Here is a 19,413-nt window from a genome sequence, read left to right as displayed (position 1 = left end):
AATGACTTCAGATTCAGGGCTTGCCAGGCACATTGCAGCTGAGAAAATGTATTTCTCTTTGTAGAAGCTCCGCATCTGTGGCCAATTTGCAAGACATACGCTGAACATTATCGGGAGAGAAATTAGCAGAACACTTGGCAATGGCAATGACATGGAAGAAGCTTTTGAAAATAGCCCAGGTATATTCACTGGTTGGGTATCTCATTAAGTTGTGATAAGAGACAGGCTTCCACACACACTAAATATTCTCCACCAGTAAGCTTGTATAAATAAAGAAAACCAAGACAAGTGTTAGGGAAATATGAGCATGGCGGCTTGATGAAAAATGTAATTGCAATAGTGCACGGTTTATTTGTTTGCCCCTGCAGCCATAACAAATAACACAGAATGTAATCATGTATATAAGGTTGTCATTCCTTTATCAGTGTGCTGACAAAATGACAAAACACCCCTCTTAGGGCCTTCGTAAATCATTGTCTCCGTATATAGAATGCACTGCAATCAGCGCTGTTACTTATCTCATTTAAAAGTCGCGTTCTCTTTTCAAGGCAAAGATAACAGAATCAAATTTCTATAGGCATTGTCATAAGACTTTTGGGGATCAATCCCATTTACAGGAAAAATGAAGGGCCACCACGAGCCTTCCTGCGGTACAATGTGTGATGACGACTGATAACGAGTGAGTAGTGTGCTGCCGACAAAGCCACAAGGCAAGGAGCAGAAACCCACATTCTCCTCTCAGTTTTTAATAGAGTCCCCGCACAATCAGAGACATGAGCCATGCAAATGGTGTTAAAGAGGAATAATGTTTGAGAATCAAATCTAATCCTCCAGCAAGTCGTGAGAACAGCCAGGAATGTAATTGTGTCAAGGTTCTGCTTCTTCCAGATGTAGAAAGCTTAACTGACCATGAAATGAAAATTCTTCAGGCAAAAGCCTTCTGGGGCTCGCTTACTGTATGCGGCCGAGATATTTTAAAAGCCGCAATTATTTTACATGCCAGAAGCATGGAAGCAGGAAAAAGAGCAGTAAAATGTGATAGCTCCCTTCCGATATGTAAAGTAAATAAATAACTAATAGTGTGATTCAACATATGTGTTGTAGAGAAAGTTATAATGATCATGGCGTCTCTTCTCATTGTAATGTGTGTTGTGGCTCACAAAGCAAATTCAGCATCAACATCATCATGTCTCCGCTCATGCCTTTGTCCTTTCATTTCTTTTCTTCTAAATGAATCTTCCATTTTTGTAATAGGTCTGTAAGACAACTAGTCAGCCGGTGACATTTCCATTTTTCCTCCTCAATGCCTCTATGATTGTGGCATTTGAAAATGCCTTTCCACCTCAAGACAACTATCTCACAATCTATAGCACATTGTAGCATCAACATAAAGAGAGTGCTTATTTTTGTCTACTGTTCCATGTTTGACCATCCGTATCAGAGGAAAGGAGGATTAAGCTGAAAGTAGGTTCATGAAGTCCTTTCTTTGAGGGTAATTCTCTACAACACAAAGACAAAGCCGATCCTAAACTCCAAACACAGCGTGTGTCTTTTCTGAAGACCTCGTGTGACATTGGACAGAAAGCATGCATCAGCATTTACAAAAAAAAAAAAAAAAAAAAGCTTCTGGAGGCAACATGAATTAAATATGAGCATGTGAAACTGTGACACTTTTGGGTCCCATTTTCACTGTCCTTCTGGGACTGAATGTGCTTTGTACTTTAACACCTGTGATCTATCTACATCTGCTCACCTTATAGAGGGGGATCTTCCACACTCACAGTAAATAACATAATATCATGACATTTACTCAATGTGATCATATACCTCCTGTGTTGTAAACAAGGCCAGATGCTGTGCCAGATGTACTGACAACAGGAGGCGTACGGAAACTCTGAAGGTGACATTACGGTTTAGTGAAAGGGCTCATTTAAGGACTGTATGTTTCTGATATCAGCGGTGTCCAGTAGTGTGAACTAAATCATATCTTATAACATATGTTAAGTTAGGATACACCATCAAAAACCACATCTGGAGCTGCAGCTACAAGTAGTAGAGCAGCGTTATTGGAGTATTTTGTGTGTTGACAGATGAGGATACCATTTCTCTAGTCGCAGAAAATGAATGGCCTTCTTGATTTACTAGTGGTGTATATACATAGCAGTGCTCACCACGGGTTGGCCGTTGTTGACAGACACTCCTTCCTGGTCCATCATGTTGCGTGAGATGGTAATAGAGGGCAGATCCAGGCTCTGAGGGGGGAACTGAGGGATTAAGAGACCCCTGTGAGGAACTGGGGGCTCCGGCATTGCTGGGAAAGGTGAGTCCACTTCCGACAGACCCAGACCAGACTCCGTCTCAGGTGGAGGTGTAATGGGAGGAATCTCAAACTCCTCGTCTCCCAAGCTGGGCGTATGAAAAGTCTGCAAGGAAGAGTAAAATCATGAAATCCAGCAACACAAAACAGCCGAGAAGCATTCGCTGAGGTGGGCCTTATCTAACATGCCGGAAGGAAATCTTCAGGGATTATATGAGACAACTTTGTTTAAGACAGGGAGTGTTTTATTTGAGTGGTAATACACTTGTCTGTAAGTGCACTAAGATGTAACATTTCCTAAACCTATTAAAGTCCAATTTCAGAAAAAAGAAGGAAAAAGGCGAGAGTGAGGAGGAAGACGTCAAAAGCAAAAATATCAAGCAGCAATCACGGGAGAGAGAGGATACATGATAAAAGCCCTTAATCTTAGGGATGGAAGATGTTGGGTTGAAGTGCAGTGAAAATACACGTCACAGGGAGATGGGTTTAAAAACATTTTCAAAGATTATTACGCTTGGCCAGAAGTGTTTCTTTTTGTTCCCCTTGCCTGCCCCCTTAAATCTGCTCATCAAACAGCCTAATCCTTCTGCCTTTCGAATTAAAGCTTTTGGTCACACTTAATTTGCTTATGTGCCTTCTTGGAGATGGGATGGTTCACCTACTTGGGTCTTGTTTTCAGCTGCGCACTGAATTGAGCTACTCTCTGGAAAGCCGACATATTCATATCCCCACAATGACCACACTGCAGGTCCATATACACGCAGCTGAACACAGGGCCAAACCGCATGCTATCTAGCCGCTGACATGATTTTAACTGCTTGCACTTGGCACACTAGGGGTGTAAGAAAAACATTGATACACTTGCACATTGCAATATTTTTTTTAACAATACTGTATCGATTTTCAAAAACCCATTATTGACTTTTTTTATTTTTTAGTTTACATGCAAAAATATTCATCTAAGACAGTGGTTCACGTTTATGTTGCGTTTAAACCCCTTATCGCTAGATGGCTATGCTGAGACACACCACTAGTGTCCTTGCCTAACAGTGCCTAGCATTGCCTGACTTTTTGCTAGAAGCTAACAACGTAGCTATGGCTGAACTCTGCCCTACTTTAGCATATAAACATTTGCTCACTAAGAACCTGTGAACCACAATCCCAAACTGGCAGTTTGATTTTCTGTGTACTGAATTGTTTACTTAAAGTAAACTTCTTTGACTGTTATGCACATCATTTTTTTTAAATATTAGTTTTTCTAAAATTAAACTTTAAAAAAAATCCCAATATATCGCCTTACGCACAGTATCGAAATATATAGCAATATATTGAATCGTTGACCCATGTATCGTGATACGTATCGTATTGCCAGATTCTTGCCAATACACAGCCCTATGGCACACTGCTTGCATCAAGAAGCTACTAGGAAACCTAAAAACTAAGTGCTTCTGCTTGATCTCAAACACTACTTTCTTGGCATTGGATCACTTTTACGGTATGGTTTAAGACCTGCTCCAGTGATCTCATCAAGCTGTGAAATCCTGGCATGAAAATAATTGGCATAGAAGACAAAAAAAATGAACCAATCAAACTGTCACTCGATGAGTCTCCCGCATGCAGATTTCACCTTTTTACACACCTGCATTTAATTTCCAACGGGATTGTGAGTCCTGGAGATGATCATGCCTCACTTCTGAGATAAACCCAGCTTCTTTGAAAGGGGAGCTGGTTTTTGTCACGTTTTGTTGGTTCACTCTTAACAAAATGTGACAACATTACAGCATTTAGGCACATGTAAAGTATTACTGCATGGTTTGTCCCATAGTAATCAAACTCCTACCAGAATAGAGGTGAAGTTCTACTAACCACAAACCTATAAACTTGATATTAAGAGTTGCATGCCCTGCCAGCGGCTCACTATGGTCAACAAAGCTAACCAGGCATCTCTTCCCTGTCTTCCTCCGCTCTGTCTTTCTGTCTCCAGCAGAGGATAGAATAACAGAAGGGAGACAACGGAGGGAATATGCCAACACAGCCCTTGATTAGGAAGTATTAATGTTCCCCTTCCTTGCTTTAGCACACAGACACTTGAAACTAATTCACTGCCTACTCAGGGCAGCTGTCTTGACAAGCACTGATGAATTCCAGTGGCAGAGGCAGCAAATAGAGTTTTCATTCCTTCCGTTTCTTTCTCTCTTCCTGCTCCCTACCACTGTTTCACTTTTCAGTGCTCGTTTCACGGCTAGAGAATCAGTTCTCTTTTCAAAAGGAGCTAAGGTCATATTCATCACAGCCCTGGCCTCTGGCATGCAGAGAGCAGAATAAATCTTGTGCACCTTCAGTAGGAACCATTTACTCTGAGTCCTCTGCTGTCATATTATGCTTCAGTCTACTCAAAAACCTCCAGAACTTAGGTTAGCAGCATGTGTTGATAAGTGTTTATAGAAAATATAAAACAAAATTGTCATGAGTCATGAACAAAAAGTTCCAGTAGCACATGGAAAGGATCAGAGATCGTTCATCATCACGGTCTTCATTCGTCTTTTTCAACGTCCCCTGTGGAGTAGGGTCAACCTCCACACTAGCCGTAAGCTCTATGGTCCAAGTGTCATCTGTATCATATCATGTAGCAATTTGAAAAAAAACTGTCAAACTATTATAATTTATCTGACTTAAAAAAGGTATCAGCCCTGTCTTGGGTCTTTCCTTGTCCAGTACAGTCAGATACACTGCACAGGTTGTGATACTTTGACCACATTTATCCACATAAGCCCTTGCAGGAATGCTTTTGAGGAGGGAAACATATCGCTTACATTTTTTTTTGCTCTTGCTCTACTATGGACACTATTTGCTGATGTAAGTAGGTTTCCTGTGGCGTTACACCTTGTAAGGTAAATCAGAGCAGAAATAAATAGGCCACTGGATCCTATAGGCTGCTGCATTGTGGCCTAAATTACAGAGCCAACCTAGAGATTTGAGATGTCAAAGAAGAAGGTTGGCTAACAAAGCTCCACTTTTGTAGGAGAGCAGCACAAGCATGACTGTGACCTTTAAGCAAAACACAGACATGCACTTGGAGGAGAGGAATGCTGTTGTTTAGTGTCTGCTAAACAGAATGTAAGTAGAGAATAGAAAAAGAAAATACTGTGGGGTAAGGAAGTTAGAGCAAGATCAGTATCAAAGACTGTGCTTGTGTGCATCGCCTCTCTTTGTTAATGATGATAGAAATTTAACATCTGCACCAGGGGCACCGATAATGGAGACATGGCGTTTGTGTCTCATTTGGGGGTATGGAAGACATCAGCTGTTTGCAAAGAAAAGGCCCTCTCCCCGGGGAAGAGGAGCCAGATTTTACTGGAACCCACAGTGTTACAGTGTTGCACACAGTCTAGTGTCATTTCACATAAAGCCAGTCTAATTCTGCACCAGGAGCAGCTTAGGGGGCTCTGATCGGAGATTAAGAGATGCACAATCCACTTTCTTCGCATCACCAGCCTGATTATCCATTTAAATTGTTCTGAAAGGCTAAGCAGAGCCAAGTGCCAAGCCAGATGCTGGCTTGGGATGTGCAGGCATGTACATGTTAAAGGGTGGGCAAGGGACAGTACAACAGAGAGTATAGTGTGTGTGTGTGTGTGTGTGTGTGTGTGTGTGTGTGTGTGTGTGTGTGTGTGTGTCTTTCCATTGGCAGCCACATGGTCCAGTGGTGAGAGGGCAGAGCAGGGCTTGTAACAGAGAGGCCTGATGTACCCTGCAAGAGCATCATGAGCAGGTGTGTGTGAAATCACCAGTCCTCAGTGGTAAACCTGGACCAAACTATACTGCAAATTATTACAGTTACGATATTCTGCCTGAAAAAAATTCAAATAGTGGGTTTTATCTAGTATGTGGTGATAAACAAATCATAGCTCATAATGTATAATAATCAGAATTACTTGATTATGTACAGCAGTAGATAAAGTACAGTAAATGCACAGTAAAATATTACAAAATACTGAGACAAAATTATGCAAAACTCTAAACCTAAAAGTCTACAGCCACACTAGTGGCTCTTTGCACAGCAGTGCTTTGAGCTAAATGCTGCCATCGGCATGCTAACCTGCTCACAACAACAGCATGCTAACATTTGATAATTAGCACTAAATACAAAGTATAGCGGAGGCTGATGAGAATGTCATTAATTCTGGAAGTATTTAGTTATAAACCAAAGTTAAAATTTTGACCTAATGGTGCTAGGTGAAAAGTCAGGGGATAATACATTTTTATGATTCATCCTGAGGAGGGCATGAACGTCTGTATAATGCATTCAATAGTTAAAGAGACATTTCACTTAAGTAATGAAATGCTAAACTTGTGGTGGCAGCAGAAGAAACAAGTTGGGGGATCACTAAAGTCATATACATCGCCTGGGGACCATGACTGTTAGTATATTTCCTGCCAAGTCATCGGTCAGATGTTGACATTTTTCAAGTGATAAGTGAAAACATATCCGTTATAATCACCTGTGAAATATCCTGGAGGCACTGGATGAAAAGTCAGGGAAATTACCAAAGTCATACTCTAGGGGAAGCAAACCTTTCATTTTCAAGAGATGTCACTAAAAACCGTATAGGTGAACCTCATTGCGGCGCTAGAAGAAAAGTCAGGTGATCACCAAAGTAAGAATGCCTTATCCTCTGGGGAACATTACTGTCTTCACAAAATGAGATATTTTCGCCTGGACCAAAGTAATGGACCTACCGACCGAGCAACATTGCCAGCCCTTGAGCCAGGCCACTAGCATGGCTAAAAGTGGCTGAAGTGCAAAGGGTCTACAAAATCTTGTTGTGTGTGTGTGTGTGTGTGTGTATATATATTTTCCCTTCTGATATTTTATCCTTGTGCTGCCATGGCGCTCTTTTAAATATCAGGACAAAAAGCAAGAGAAAGCTTTTCGGGCAATATTCCCAGCCCTTCAATAAACGTAGTAATGCAATTCACAGATGCAATAACCAAGACTTGTTAAAGGCAGCAGCATGCAATTACTGCATATAATAGGCCTCAGAATCAATAGAGACAGGACTGAGGATCCAGTTTCAAATATATAGACAGGCAAAGTGCAGCTACTCAAATGACAACATCAACCATGGCACCCCTAATCAACATTATTTCTAATTTGGATCATTTGTAGTCCATTTCTACATATTTATAGTTCATTACATGTCTCTAATTTGATTAGGAAAGTAAAGTGATACATCTGAGTGGAACACAATCTCAGTGTACAGTATCCTTTTCTCTGAGGGAAGCAGTCAAGCTTTCTCTGCTAGGATGTATGCTTTACCAGGCACACTAAGGTCATCTTATCTCATCCTCTAAGTGCATGAGGTAAATGATACACCAGCCATCTAAACAGCAAATACAGGTCTAGTGTTCAGATGTAGAAGCATTCTGCCTTGAGGACAATACATACTGCTATTTTAAATATACAGAATGTGTTGTGCAGACTAATAACTGGATGTTTTTTAGCTTCAAAGGCATTTGCGTTAATGCTTATAGCACAAAAAGTAACGTAAGTTACATTTTATTCTTCTTACTTTTGAAGAAATAAATAACACATCCTTCCTCTTATAAAAGAAAAGTATAATACATTAGCAATAAAGCATTTATAGTGTTGCAGCTACAATCTCACTTGGCCTGGTACTGATATGACTCGTAGCTTATGGTAGCTAAAGTAAGCTAATATTAGCAAACTTTAAATAGATATTGAGGGTCAGTTCACTGACTTTATGACTCTACTTGTGTTACTGTTTACACTATGATTTAACATTGACCGTTATCCCAAAATTGTCATTTGTGGCAATGACTGCTGTTAGCAAAAGTTACATAGTCTCACTAAATGATAGGTGAAACAATTTGACACTCGCATTGCAATTTATTCATGTGAAACAACAGGTGGTTGGAAAACATAAGGGCTGCAGCAGAGCTGTCGGCTGTTGTTCAAGCAGTCATATTTCCCCAGATTGAAGCTAAACACTGATGCTAACTTATGCTGTGTTTCCACTGCATGGTACGCTCTGCTCTACTCAACTCACTCCTTATTGATTTTTAATTAGCAAAAGTTGTGGAGAGTACCTAGTACTTTTTTAAGTACCGCTTTCGTCAAGGTTCCAAATCAGCTGATCCGATACTAGAAGTTGGAGTTAAAACACTGCAGAGCACTGATTGGTCAGAGATAATCGTCACTAATGTAACACGGGACATCATGCTCAAACCCGCAATTTTTACATAGTCAAGCTACTGTTAATAGCGAGCGCCACTTTTTATTCTCTCGCCCCAGATTGTAAAAAAAGTAAAAGAAATGGCAGCCCCACAAAACTACGCTGTACAATTGACAAAGTGCAGATGTTCCTCTGTTTGGTTGCTGATGAAAGGATTCAGCAAGTGTCACATTGAAGATGATGTCACAGCAGTTTCACACGGCGGTGCTATGGCACACATCTGAGAATGAACCTACAGACTTAGCATTTGTAGCCTAGAAATCTAGACGCACCCTAGTGGCAGCAAACGTAATTTGCAGCAAGGGTCAGTCTTGCAACTCTCTGTTGGCTTGTGAGCTGGAAAAACCAAATTCTGGTCAGGCCAATCACATCATGTATAGAGTATGGATGTATTAAGAGAACGGTGGTATAGAGTCGGGGGGGCGGGCTTAACATAATGACGGCAGAGTTGTGACGGTTCTGCGTGAATTCCCTGCTACTTGAAAAAAAAGAAGATGGCTGCTGCTGCTGGCGAACAGCGGTCTTTCAAATCGGCTTTGGCCGCAACTCTGGAAGACTTGGAGTTAAGCACTGAAGTCATTCTTAAAAAAGGAAGATGTGTTCGGAGTTTTGCCGACCGGAAACGGCAAAAGTTTAATCTATTAACTAGTGTTGCTCTGGTTGGTTTTAGCGCTAGCCTATTATGTCCAGAGGGAATTTGAAAGACAACCTTTTATCCCACCCCTTGGATTGAGCCCTGCCAATGGGGAGTTCCCAGACCCAACATCTTGATGCGGGTCTGGTGGCTTGTCAGGCTAAAGCATTTGTGCAAGTGAAATAAAGCTAATGACAATCTTCCCAGACCTCATTTCAGAAAGAGGTGTAGCTACGCACAAATGAGGAGTGAATCTTCATAAAATGCATAGAGGGTGCATGTGTTTATGCTATAGCCCTCTGGTTTGATTTAACAACAATAGCTTACCAAATGTGATGGCATTAATTTAGCCTGCTGTCAAAGTAAGCGGTTCATCATGGAGCCCTCATAATGGACACTTCCTTTCCCGCTGTACCCTCAGCCCAAGGCAGACACATTAGGTATATAGAATTCCAGTGGAGATAGTGTGAAACCTCAAAGTGGAAGTCCCATTAATCCTAATTTAGCTCAGATTGCAACAAACAATACTTTGGGCACCCCAAGAAAAGAAAACCCTATGCTTAAGACTTCTTCTTCTCTCTGTCTTGAGCACAATACCATCTGTGCCCTAACACTGGAAACAGTTGTTCCTTTTGATGAAATGCAAATTAGCTAGGCTGTTTTTTTTTTTTTTTCAAGGAGCCCTCCAGCCCATCCCCCTGTTCCCTGACTGCCACAGTGGGCCCTCACAGCTGGGGGCTGAATGCTCTCCAAGCAGTTTGTGTCAATGTGCTCGCCGCTGCAGTGGGCCTCAGCAGCCAGTGGATACAGAGGATGTGCCCACTCAGCGTAAATGTGGGGGGAAATTAAACTTGTTCCATAACACTCTGTGGCTTTGTGAAGCAGCCACTTTATGAACATGAGGTCACGCACTCAAAACACAACACTCCTGTCTGAGCTTGAATGTCACAGTTGCATCCCAACTGCCCAAGTGACTGTGAATGAAAACAATAAGGTTAACATTGACATCTATCTCACTATGTAGGAGCTGTGTAATGAGGCTTTGCTCTGGGTTTTGAAGCCAGATCAATCTCCCCTGCTAAACTGGATAAGATTGGCCTGTTTGAACCACAGAGGATGACGGGTATTTTTGGTACACTTCTCTCTAATGACAGGGCAACAGAGTGGGTGGAGGGGGAATAGAACGGGTACATTTAGCACACTGTTAGGTCTACTATGGCTCAGAGAGGCGGTTATATACCTCCAGAGAAATAACTATTCCCTTCTTTCTTTCAATGTAACAGTACAGTACACAGAGCTATTCCAGCAGCTCCGCACACTCAGAGTGTTGGTGACATTTCACTTTTTGTAAGTGACTGCAGATAGGAAGTGACAGAACTATAGAACCTCTTTGGGCTCCTTCATTATGTCTTTGAAACAAGGGAAAAAAATAGCTGTTTACCTCAGTTTTATCTTACAGAGTGCAGACAAGACAGTCAGATTACGTCAGCATCAGCTCTCAGAAGTTACTATGAGGCAATATAGGTTGAGCATAGCTCATCTTTCTGTAAGCTTATTGTCTTTTGTGGCTCTCAGGTTAAGTAGCATTAGAACAGGCAGCATTTCAAGCAATAAAATAATGTTGCTTATGACAAACATGATTGGAATTTATCATTACGGATGTTGTAGAGGGTTTTGCAGTGCGAAATATAGGGCTTATGCTTTAGATACTGGCTTTTACTGTTGCCAACTTTGGCCATCTACATTTCCTTAATGACAAACCACAGAGAAATATTTAAAAAAGAGAAGTATAATTAATAATCATGATGACACTTATGAAAAGGCCTAACTAAATAACAAATATATTAACTCCACTGTATTTAATTGCATTTGTATTAGAGAGTAAGTTTGCATTGGTTGAATTTCCCATGTTGAGAATTTGAGGAAAAAAAAGGAAAAGTACACTCACATCACCAGCAGCAAGCAGGGCACCGTTCGCTTCCGCCATGTTCATGTAGTTGTTGTTATTCTGAAACTGCAAATGAGAGAAAAAAAACAAAAAACATATTCAGCCTACTAGTGTCCAGATAAGATCCAGTGCAAATCATGCTCTCCCCTTTCATAATGGACACCTGTCACTCAAATAGATTGTCACACTTGGCTCTGAATGTTTACACATTGAGTTAACCCCTTTCTCGACGTGCATGAGCCATTATTGCTCTGCCATTATTGTGACATGACGAGAGGCATGTGAGAGGCCCAGGCCAATTCAAACCATGGTAATGAGAATCTGGTCTGGCTATTCAGCTCAAATGGGATGGCAATTAAGAATATGTTTGCATCACAAAGCCAAGTATCAAGATGCAGTGGCAGGTTATTAACTTCAAATAAACTATGGGAGAGGGGAGATACTGAGGGGAAATAAGGAGGTGGAGAGTGTTTTTAATATGCCTGGAGTACATTTCTGATTAATAATAGGAGATTGGTTTTACAATTTATCCCACTAACGTGATTTTGACATTCATCCATCTTTGTGAAGAATGGGATTTCAACATAAATGTATTTTGGATCTATCCTAAACAACAAATGCAACAAATAAAAGTGTATTATACTCAAGCATTTACCTGTTAATATCAGAGTTGATATCAGAATAATAACAGAGTCACCAGTGGTGATACAACTGTGAGTGACACACTTTAAAGACACATCAGTATATAAGACAGTTGATAAGATATTAAAACCCCGTACTTTGGTAAGAAACAACATGTTTTTTCACAACATACCCCGCCCTCCCAACCAACACATAGCCTGCTGGCAAAATGGCAGCCACTTCCTTTCTTTGGAGACACAACCATGCTGACAGGTAGGAACAATGGGACATAGAATGAAGAATTATAGGCTAGCAGCTGGGCCCAGGAGCACAATGCACCTCTCTGTGAGTGAGTGCAAAACACAGCCTACACGGCACGGAGGAGAGTCGCAGTGCGTTTGCGTCTTTATGAGGTTCCACTGAGAACACATTTTCAACAAAGCTCGGCAGTAATCTCTTTTGTGTGTTTATTACAAAGTCACTCTCTTAAAACATTATGAGATGAAGAACTCCAATAGACGGAGAGAGAGATAGAGCGAGAGAGAGAGAGAGAGAGAGAGAGAGAGAGAGAGAGAGAGAGAGAGAGAGAGAAAATTGCTTATTATTCTAGCAGAAGCCATACAATAGTGGAAACAAATTAAGATCAGAGCGAACTGAGAAGTGCATTAATATATTTTCTAGCCCTTTGTGTTTTTTTTTTTTTTCCCCTTCTCCTTTTCTTCTGAGTGGTTAGTATGCGAATGTAATTACCGAAAGAACTGCTGCTAATCAACTGCGAATGGTATCCATTAATTAGTCTATGCCCTGGAGAGAGAGTTGGGAATCAGCAGCAATGTTAACAGTGTTATGCACCAATGAGAAGGGGAGCCACAAGCTCTGCTAGCAGTTGCTGAAGCAGGTGGTTTGTGCTGTCTAGGCCTCTGGTGCCGACTTACCTGGAGCTGCCCCACTAAACTATATCTGACTGGAGCACTGGGGGTTTACAAGTTTGCTCAAACAAATGTATAAAGACACACACACACACACACACCTCAAGTGAGAAACATCTGTCAATAGCTAGCACTCATTCACTTCCAGCTCTGTGTAACTTTGAGACATGACATGGCTGGGTTAAGTCAGCCACTCGGCTGGTAATTAACCTTACGCTGGGCTTATCTTGGAAGTGTTACTCCGTCCCTCTTCTTCTTTTAGATAACAAATTGAAGTCTCAGAGATATCCTTCTGTATTCAAGCACTAGGAACATTGTTCCGATTGTGGGGGGAGATAGGGCTTCGTGCAGTGCTGTCTCTGTTTCTTCTATCTCTGTACCACTCTGGGTGTGAATACAATTTTTTTTTAAGAGTGAGCAGACAACTGCACTTCTTTGTAAATAGTTCTCTAGTTCAGGAAAACCCCAGTAGAATACAGACAGATCAGAAATCTTACTCAAACTTTTAATATACACGCTTGTATACTTTCCTGCCTGTTGTGTAAAAGAAAAGGAGCCGCGAAATGTTTGTGTGTTTGGAGTAGCTTTGTCTCAGGTTCCATGCAAACGTCTTGGTGCTACTTCTTGGTCACACATCTTTAGCTCAATTAGCTGCCATGTTGCATCTCACTGGTTCATGTGGATGACAACTTCACGAGCCATGTAAGTGTTTATGAGGCTGCTTGATTATGGAAAAAAATATAATCATGATTATTTTTGGTCAATCTTGAAATCACGATTATTTAACAGGATTACTCATTGTCTTTTGAAAAGTTGTTGCAATTATTGAAGTTAAAAAACAGCAAAACAAATCAACAGTGAAATTTGCCTTAATACTTTCCCCTTAAAAATCTGAGTTGACTTGGAAAACGAATGTGCAATAGAGCTGGGTAATATAATGATCTATCAATATTGTGATATGAGACTAAATATCGTCTTAGATTTTGGATATCGTAATATGGCATAAGTGTTGTCTTTAACTGGTTTTAAAGGCTGCATTACAGTAAAGTGATGTCATTGTCTGAACTTACCAGACTGTTCTAGTTGTTCTATTATTTGCCTTCACCCACTTAGTCATTATATCCACATTACTGATGATTATTTATCAAAAATCTCATTGTGTAAATATTTTGTGAAAGCACCGATAGTCAACACTACAATATCGTTGCGGTATCGATAGAGGTATTTGGTCAAAAATATCGTGATATTTGATTTTCTCCATATCGCCAAGCCCTAGTGTACAAATTATCGTTTTTCTCGATTACTCTGTTTTTGTGATTGTTCGAAGCCAAAGTTGTAATTGTGGTTACAATTTCAATTAATTGTACAGCCCTAAGTGTTTATAAATCAAGGAGTGATGTGTCATTAAAACAAACACCACAACTGAGGTATGGTTGAAATACATACTGTAAGCACAGACATTAAGCGGATCATATTATCTCCATTAGAGAGAAAACACAATCAAGTTAAGTCCAAGTGCTAATTAGTGATGTGAAACTCCCTGGGCTCCGTCTCTGTGAGTCAGTTTTATTGTGCTTCCAGGGCGCTTAAGATCAGGTCCATATCTCCTCCGAGAACTGTGACTAACATCCCAAGAAATGTCCCCAGCCACCGGTATCAATCTTTACCATTAAAAGCTGTACCATGTCGCAGCGCAGCCCGGACCGGAGGCCCCAGTGGACGACCAGAGCAGGGAGTGGAGATTATTATTGTTATTCCCGATTCATTTTTTTGGGGGAAAGCCATTCGCCGCTCTTGTTCAGTGACGATTGAGTCAAATGCCAGATGAAATTAAATGTGATTGGAGGGACCATGCAGCAAAAATGGGTCAGCGCAGACAATGAAGGCTCTGTAATTAAAATGATGTGACGAGCTAGACAAGAGCTGCCATGTGAGGGGCCAAACAACCGTGTGTGTGCACAGAAAAGTATTTTGGACTCAGAGATGTAACATATATGAAGTTTGGGAAATGAGTGGAATTACTTGACTTTTTGCAAAATAAATGCTTCTGAAACACAATAAACTGGCCTTAAATATCTAGTAAAGCACTATAGCAACAGCTCAGGCAGTGATGTTACATGCATTCAAGAAACCAGCATCTCACTTCTTCAAATTTCCAAAAAGTAGTCATGTACTACTAGATGTGACCCAAAGGAAAGCCGTAGAAAAGAGTGCTTTAAAGTAGCTGTGGGGTAGAAGGCTTTTATTAACAGAGTGAATTTACGGTTAAAGGTGCTCTGTAATATGAGTCGCACTAAGAGCCAGACATGGCTACATGGCAGAGCAAACACTGGGCACACTGGGTGTTTTTATTTCTCCTTCTGCACCACCAGCACATTTCTTCAATAACTGTTTAACAGGAGAGAATTAAGAGCTTACATGGGCCCTGATCCTAACGTGAAAAGGCTCCACTGTCTGCATCATCGCAGGCAGACAGAAAACCAAGCAACCTCACAGTGAATGGGATGAATATGAATTTCTAGGTTTTTCCATAAATGCACAGTACCGCCTTTCTTTTTATTCCAAGTCAAGATAATACTTTAAGGATATTCTTTGAATCATTGTGAAAGCTTCAGTCATTCATTATCAGACAAAACAGTTACAATCACATTCTAAACAACAAAATTTCTGACAGACACCAGTGTAATTTTGATGCTTGATTCCCCCCCCTCCACATTTTAAATCCCAGTGCAGGAATATTTGTATGAAAGAATGTCCAGGGGGAAATAAGGTGTTTTACAGCTATTATAGCTAACAAAATTATTTCAACCTCAGGGTGAACACAATATTGCACCAACATGAACCCATCTCATCCCCAATATGATGGAGTAACCACACAGATCCTATCAGTAAACATGAACTGGACAACCAAGATCCACAGAATACACGCCTGAAGGGCCTCTGATAGCACAGCTGCCATCTCTGTATGCATACAAATGGAAAATAAACACGCACTAGCCCACACCTTCTCATCTGAACATTGAATACTGCTTAGTCAATGGTGATTACATCATAAAGAATGACTGGGAAAGATGCAAGATGACAAAGCTTTTTACCATAAAAAAATCATGTAAATTAGATAATTCTGCATTTTCCAATCACCTTCAAAAGAATGGTTCTTAGTTATAAAGTACAATCCAAAAAGTCACAATAGCAGTGCTGTCTGTCAGCAGGTAACTAAATTGGACACATTCTTCCTCCCCACTGAAAACCACCAAACTAATTCAATCAAAAGCCCAGGCTTTTCCAGAAACATATCAACTGCTGACAAGCGATTTTACAGTTCAGCTTGTGCTCAGTAATCACAGCCTAGCATGTGTTCTCTGGAACATGACACTTGTGCTAATATGTTCTCCAGTGGTGTCCATAAAACACAGCAATAACACCACAGTTAAAACTCAACCTCCAATCCAGAGAAACCCGCGGTAATTTGCTATGTATTATTTTATGCAATTTCCTTGCTCGGCCTACCACTAGTGAAGGGGATTGCAGACTGAAAAGAGCAGCACTGTTTCCTTTCCTGCAAAACCTGGTCAGGCTCTGTTGTAGCCTTTGGAAAAGTGATCTTCTGTTTCCCAAGGTCCTCCTCACCAAATACATGCTCATTTACAACCCAATTCAGCATAAACACTCAATGCAGCTGCCTCTCTGGTGATCACAAGGCCTATTCACGCCCAGCAGGCCGTCGTGCATGCAGCGCGGAGCTGACATATGTAGATATACATCCTCCTATTCTGTGCAGCAGTTCATTTGTAAAGCGACTCCACAACACAGCATGTCCACGCAGTCGGCCACAACCTGTGTTCTGATCTGCAGGCCAAATCGATTGGTAATTCAGTTTAAAGCTAAAATCATTACTCCTCCAACCCAGCACTGTCTTCCACCATTAGGACTACTAGTCCTCAACTACATATGGTAGAATTGAGGGGAGGTTCATTGTAAGCATCTCACTCTTCCTCTGCCTCTCAGTGTGGAGTACTATCACAGTAGTGCAGAGGATCAGTGTGAGAAAAAGTCTGGGTCTAGGTCTTATCTGGGATCTGAATCAAGCTGGTGACAGTTTTGTTCAGGCTGTGTGCTGATTATCTCCTCTCTTACACCACACTGACCACTGTGGCCTGAACTAGTGTCATCACAGCTTCCTTTGCTTTAGTAAACATAGTCCTGGAGTAACAGCTTAAATCCTTGCAGAGATATCAAACCTGTCACAAAACGCCATGTTTCCTGGTGCATGTTACGAGAATTATAATGAATCAGCCCTAGGATGCAGATCGAAATTTGGACCTCTATGTTTTGAAAGATATCATCACTAAGGTCTATAAAATAATGTGAGCAAGAAATTATAGATGGTGGTTGTCATGAGCAAACGCAAAAGCAGAGCCTCTGTTCTTTAAATTACTCTACTGGTCACGAGGCTTGAAACTAAGTTTGCATATCCAACCAAAATGACAAGCTTAACTATCAAAATAAAGGAAAAACTTAAAGTGATTTCACAGCTCAGCAAATGTGTATTATATGTTTTCCAAGCCACCCAGTTATTATGGCAGTGTTGAAAGATAGTAAAAGGCGAGATATAGTTTGAGTGTCCAGTATATTCCTTGGGGCTAAATTCATATTCAGCACAGACGCAGTGTACAAGAGTGATAACATGGAGACACAAACAGAACAGCCTGAATCAGCATTTGTAAGATCTTTGATTTTCTTTTAATATTTGAGATTGAGATTACTAGGTTTACATACATTAGTTCAGGCAGAAAAGCTGTGAATCACAGAAAAGTCAACTTCTGGCACAGGCTGCATTGTCGAATCAACATATATTATATAAACACGTTAAAATACATGCTGTACATTGTGAAAACACTCTTTCACCCATTGTTTGACCACAGCTGGGCTTGCCACTTTGGCTATTGCATTGAATGAAAGAGAACACAATACCAAAGTCATTTTGGGATCTTCAGCTATATGTTGTAATTTAATAATAGTCTCCCAATTTAGAAGCACAATTACAGCCTAGCTAGCAGCTATGTGAGGCTGTGCTGTACTTGGGCAAAGGTGTCTTTGAACTAAATGCTAACATTAGCATGTTAACATGCTCACCATAGAAACGCGCTGAGGTTTAGCAAGTAATGTTTGATCACGGATGTCTGTACAAAATTTCATGGCAATCCATCTAATAGTTATTGGCCATAGATAGAGCTATTTATGTATGGACCGAAGTGGTGGACCAACACTGCCATTCCATTTTCTTACAATTCTAACATCCTAGGCTTCTCGGTCATCAGGTTTTGTGCATACGTGTTGATTTTAAGAATAAACTGTGACAATAAGGTAACACTTAAACATCTACTTTTTAAGCATGGCCACATACACAATGGAACTAAAATACACTGAGGTTCACCATAGCTATGTTTTCTCAAAGGCCTAGGACTTGCAAATGCTGCCAAAACAAAGATGGTCTTAGCATTTGTCATAATGGATCCATAGTCTGAGCCCAGAAGTCTCAATAATATGCAGGTCAACATCCAACATCCCAGATTTTTGTCTAGCATTTGAGTCTGCTCTGTACTCTCAAGAGCAAATCCTAAAAGAAAGTGCAAGCTAAATGGGGTTCCATCTTTGATCTGGCGGGGTGCAAAGCCATTGGCCCACAGCCACAAAGGAGCTTAGGCAATGGAGAGGGCCTCAGAAACATGGTGTAGCTTTCGCACAATGGCTGCTGTTGCATGGACACATAGCTCTTGAGGAAGCAACATGAGAAAGGCTTGGCTTGGTGGGGTTGTCTTGCTTTTACTGCTAAGCCATGTCTTGAGGCTGTTTACTCTCAGCAGCTTTGAAGCAACTCCAACTCAAGATGGTATCAGAGGTGTGGATTTTAACCAAGCTTATTCTGCACTGCTTTCCATTCTTCACTAAAGAGCAAGAGGCTGCTGTAGGGTTAAGGAAGCTAATAACAAAAAATTACATGGTTAAATGTCATACAAGAAAAAAGCAGCTTTCTGGTACTAGAAACGGGTTCTTCTTGGTGGCGCAAATGGTGATGGTTGTGCTACTTCTCTTGGTTTGTCAGATGGCTAAGAGCTCTGGTACTTGAATTCACATAACGCTCTATTGAAAGCTGCAGGGAGTTGAGTCCTCTCTTATTGCTCTAGCAGCACAGATGCATTTTTCTATTCCCTGTACTGTTGTTACTGGCTAATACACTCATTATAACCGGCTTTGGGAATGTGCACAGTCAAGAGCTTTTATTGATGGGCTCAACACAATCCTCTATTTCTTATCTAGTGATGGCAGTAAAGGGAAATAGTTGGGCTACAATGGCTAAGATAACATATTTAAATCACAATAATTAAGGCAACAATATCAAGATATTCAAATCAGTAAAGGCTTAATACATAGTATAGCATAATTTTGGACAACTTGGCCTAGTGACTAGCTTGGTTCTGTTTAACTTATTTCAAGTTCAATGATATAAGATTGATGATGATATCAACCCAATCTTCATCATGAAATATTCTCTCCGTAGGGGCTATGACATTTAAAATAGTTTTCGGAAATCCTTACAAAAATACTTAAAAACTATACCGTAGCTATGTGTGCAGCCATCTGGATGTTTAAAATATAAAGTGTTTCTGTTTCCTCCAGTTAATGTGTTGATCAGAAACTCCAGA

General features: G+C 40.7%; 1 protein-coding gene across 1 annotated transcript in view; it reads right to left on the bottom strand.

Moving 5' to 3' along the window:
* The window catches only part of tox3 (TOX high mobility group box family member 3), a 40,619-nt gene that overhangs the window by 6,908 nt on the left and 14,298 nt on the right, over positions 1-19,413 (bottom strand). The window contains exons 2-3 of the mRNA XM_028580757.1: positions 11,157-11,222; positions 2,172-2,423 (exon numbers count right to left, since the gene is read on the bottom strand). Of these exons, the coding sequence (XP_028436558.1) occupies positions 2,172-2,423; positions 11,157-11,222 (318 nt within the window). The remainder of the gene's footprint in view (positions 1-2,171; positions 2,424-11,156; positions 11,223-19,413) is intronic.

The sequence above is a fragment of the Perca flavescens genome, chromosome 1, assembly GCF_004354835.1.
Source record: "Perca flavescens isolate YP-PL-M2 chromosome 1, PFLA_1.0, whole genome shotgun sequence".
NCBI classification, from domain to species: Eukaryota; Metazoa; Chordata; class Actinopteri; order Perciformes; family Percidae; genus Perca; species Perca flavescens.
This window is presented reverse-complemented; position numbering and strand designations above follow the sequence as displayed.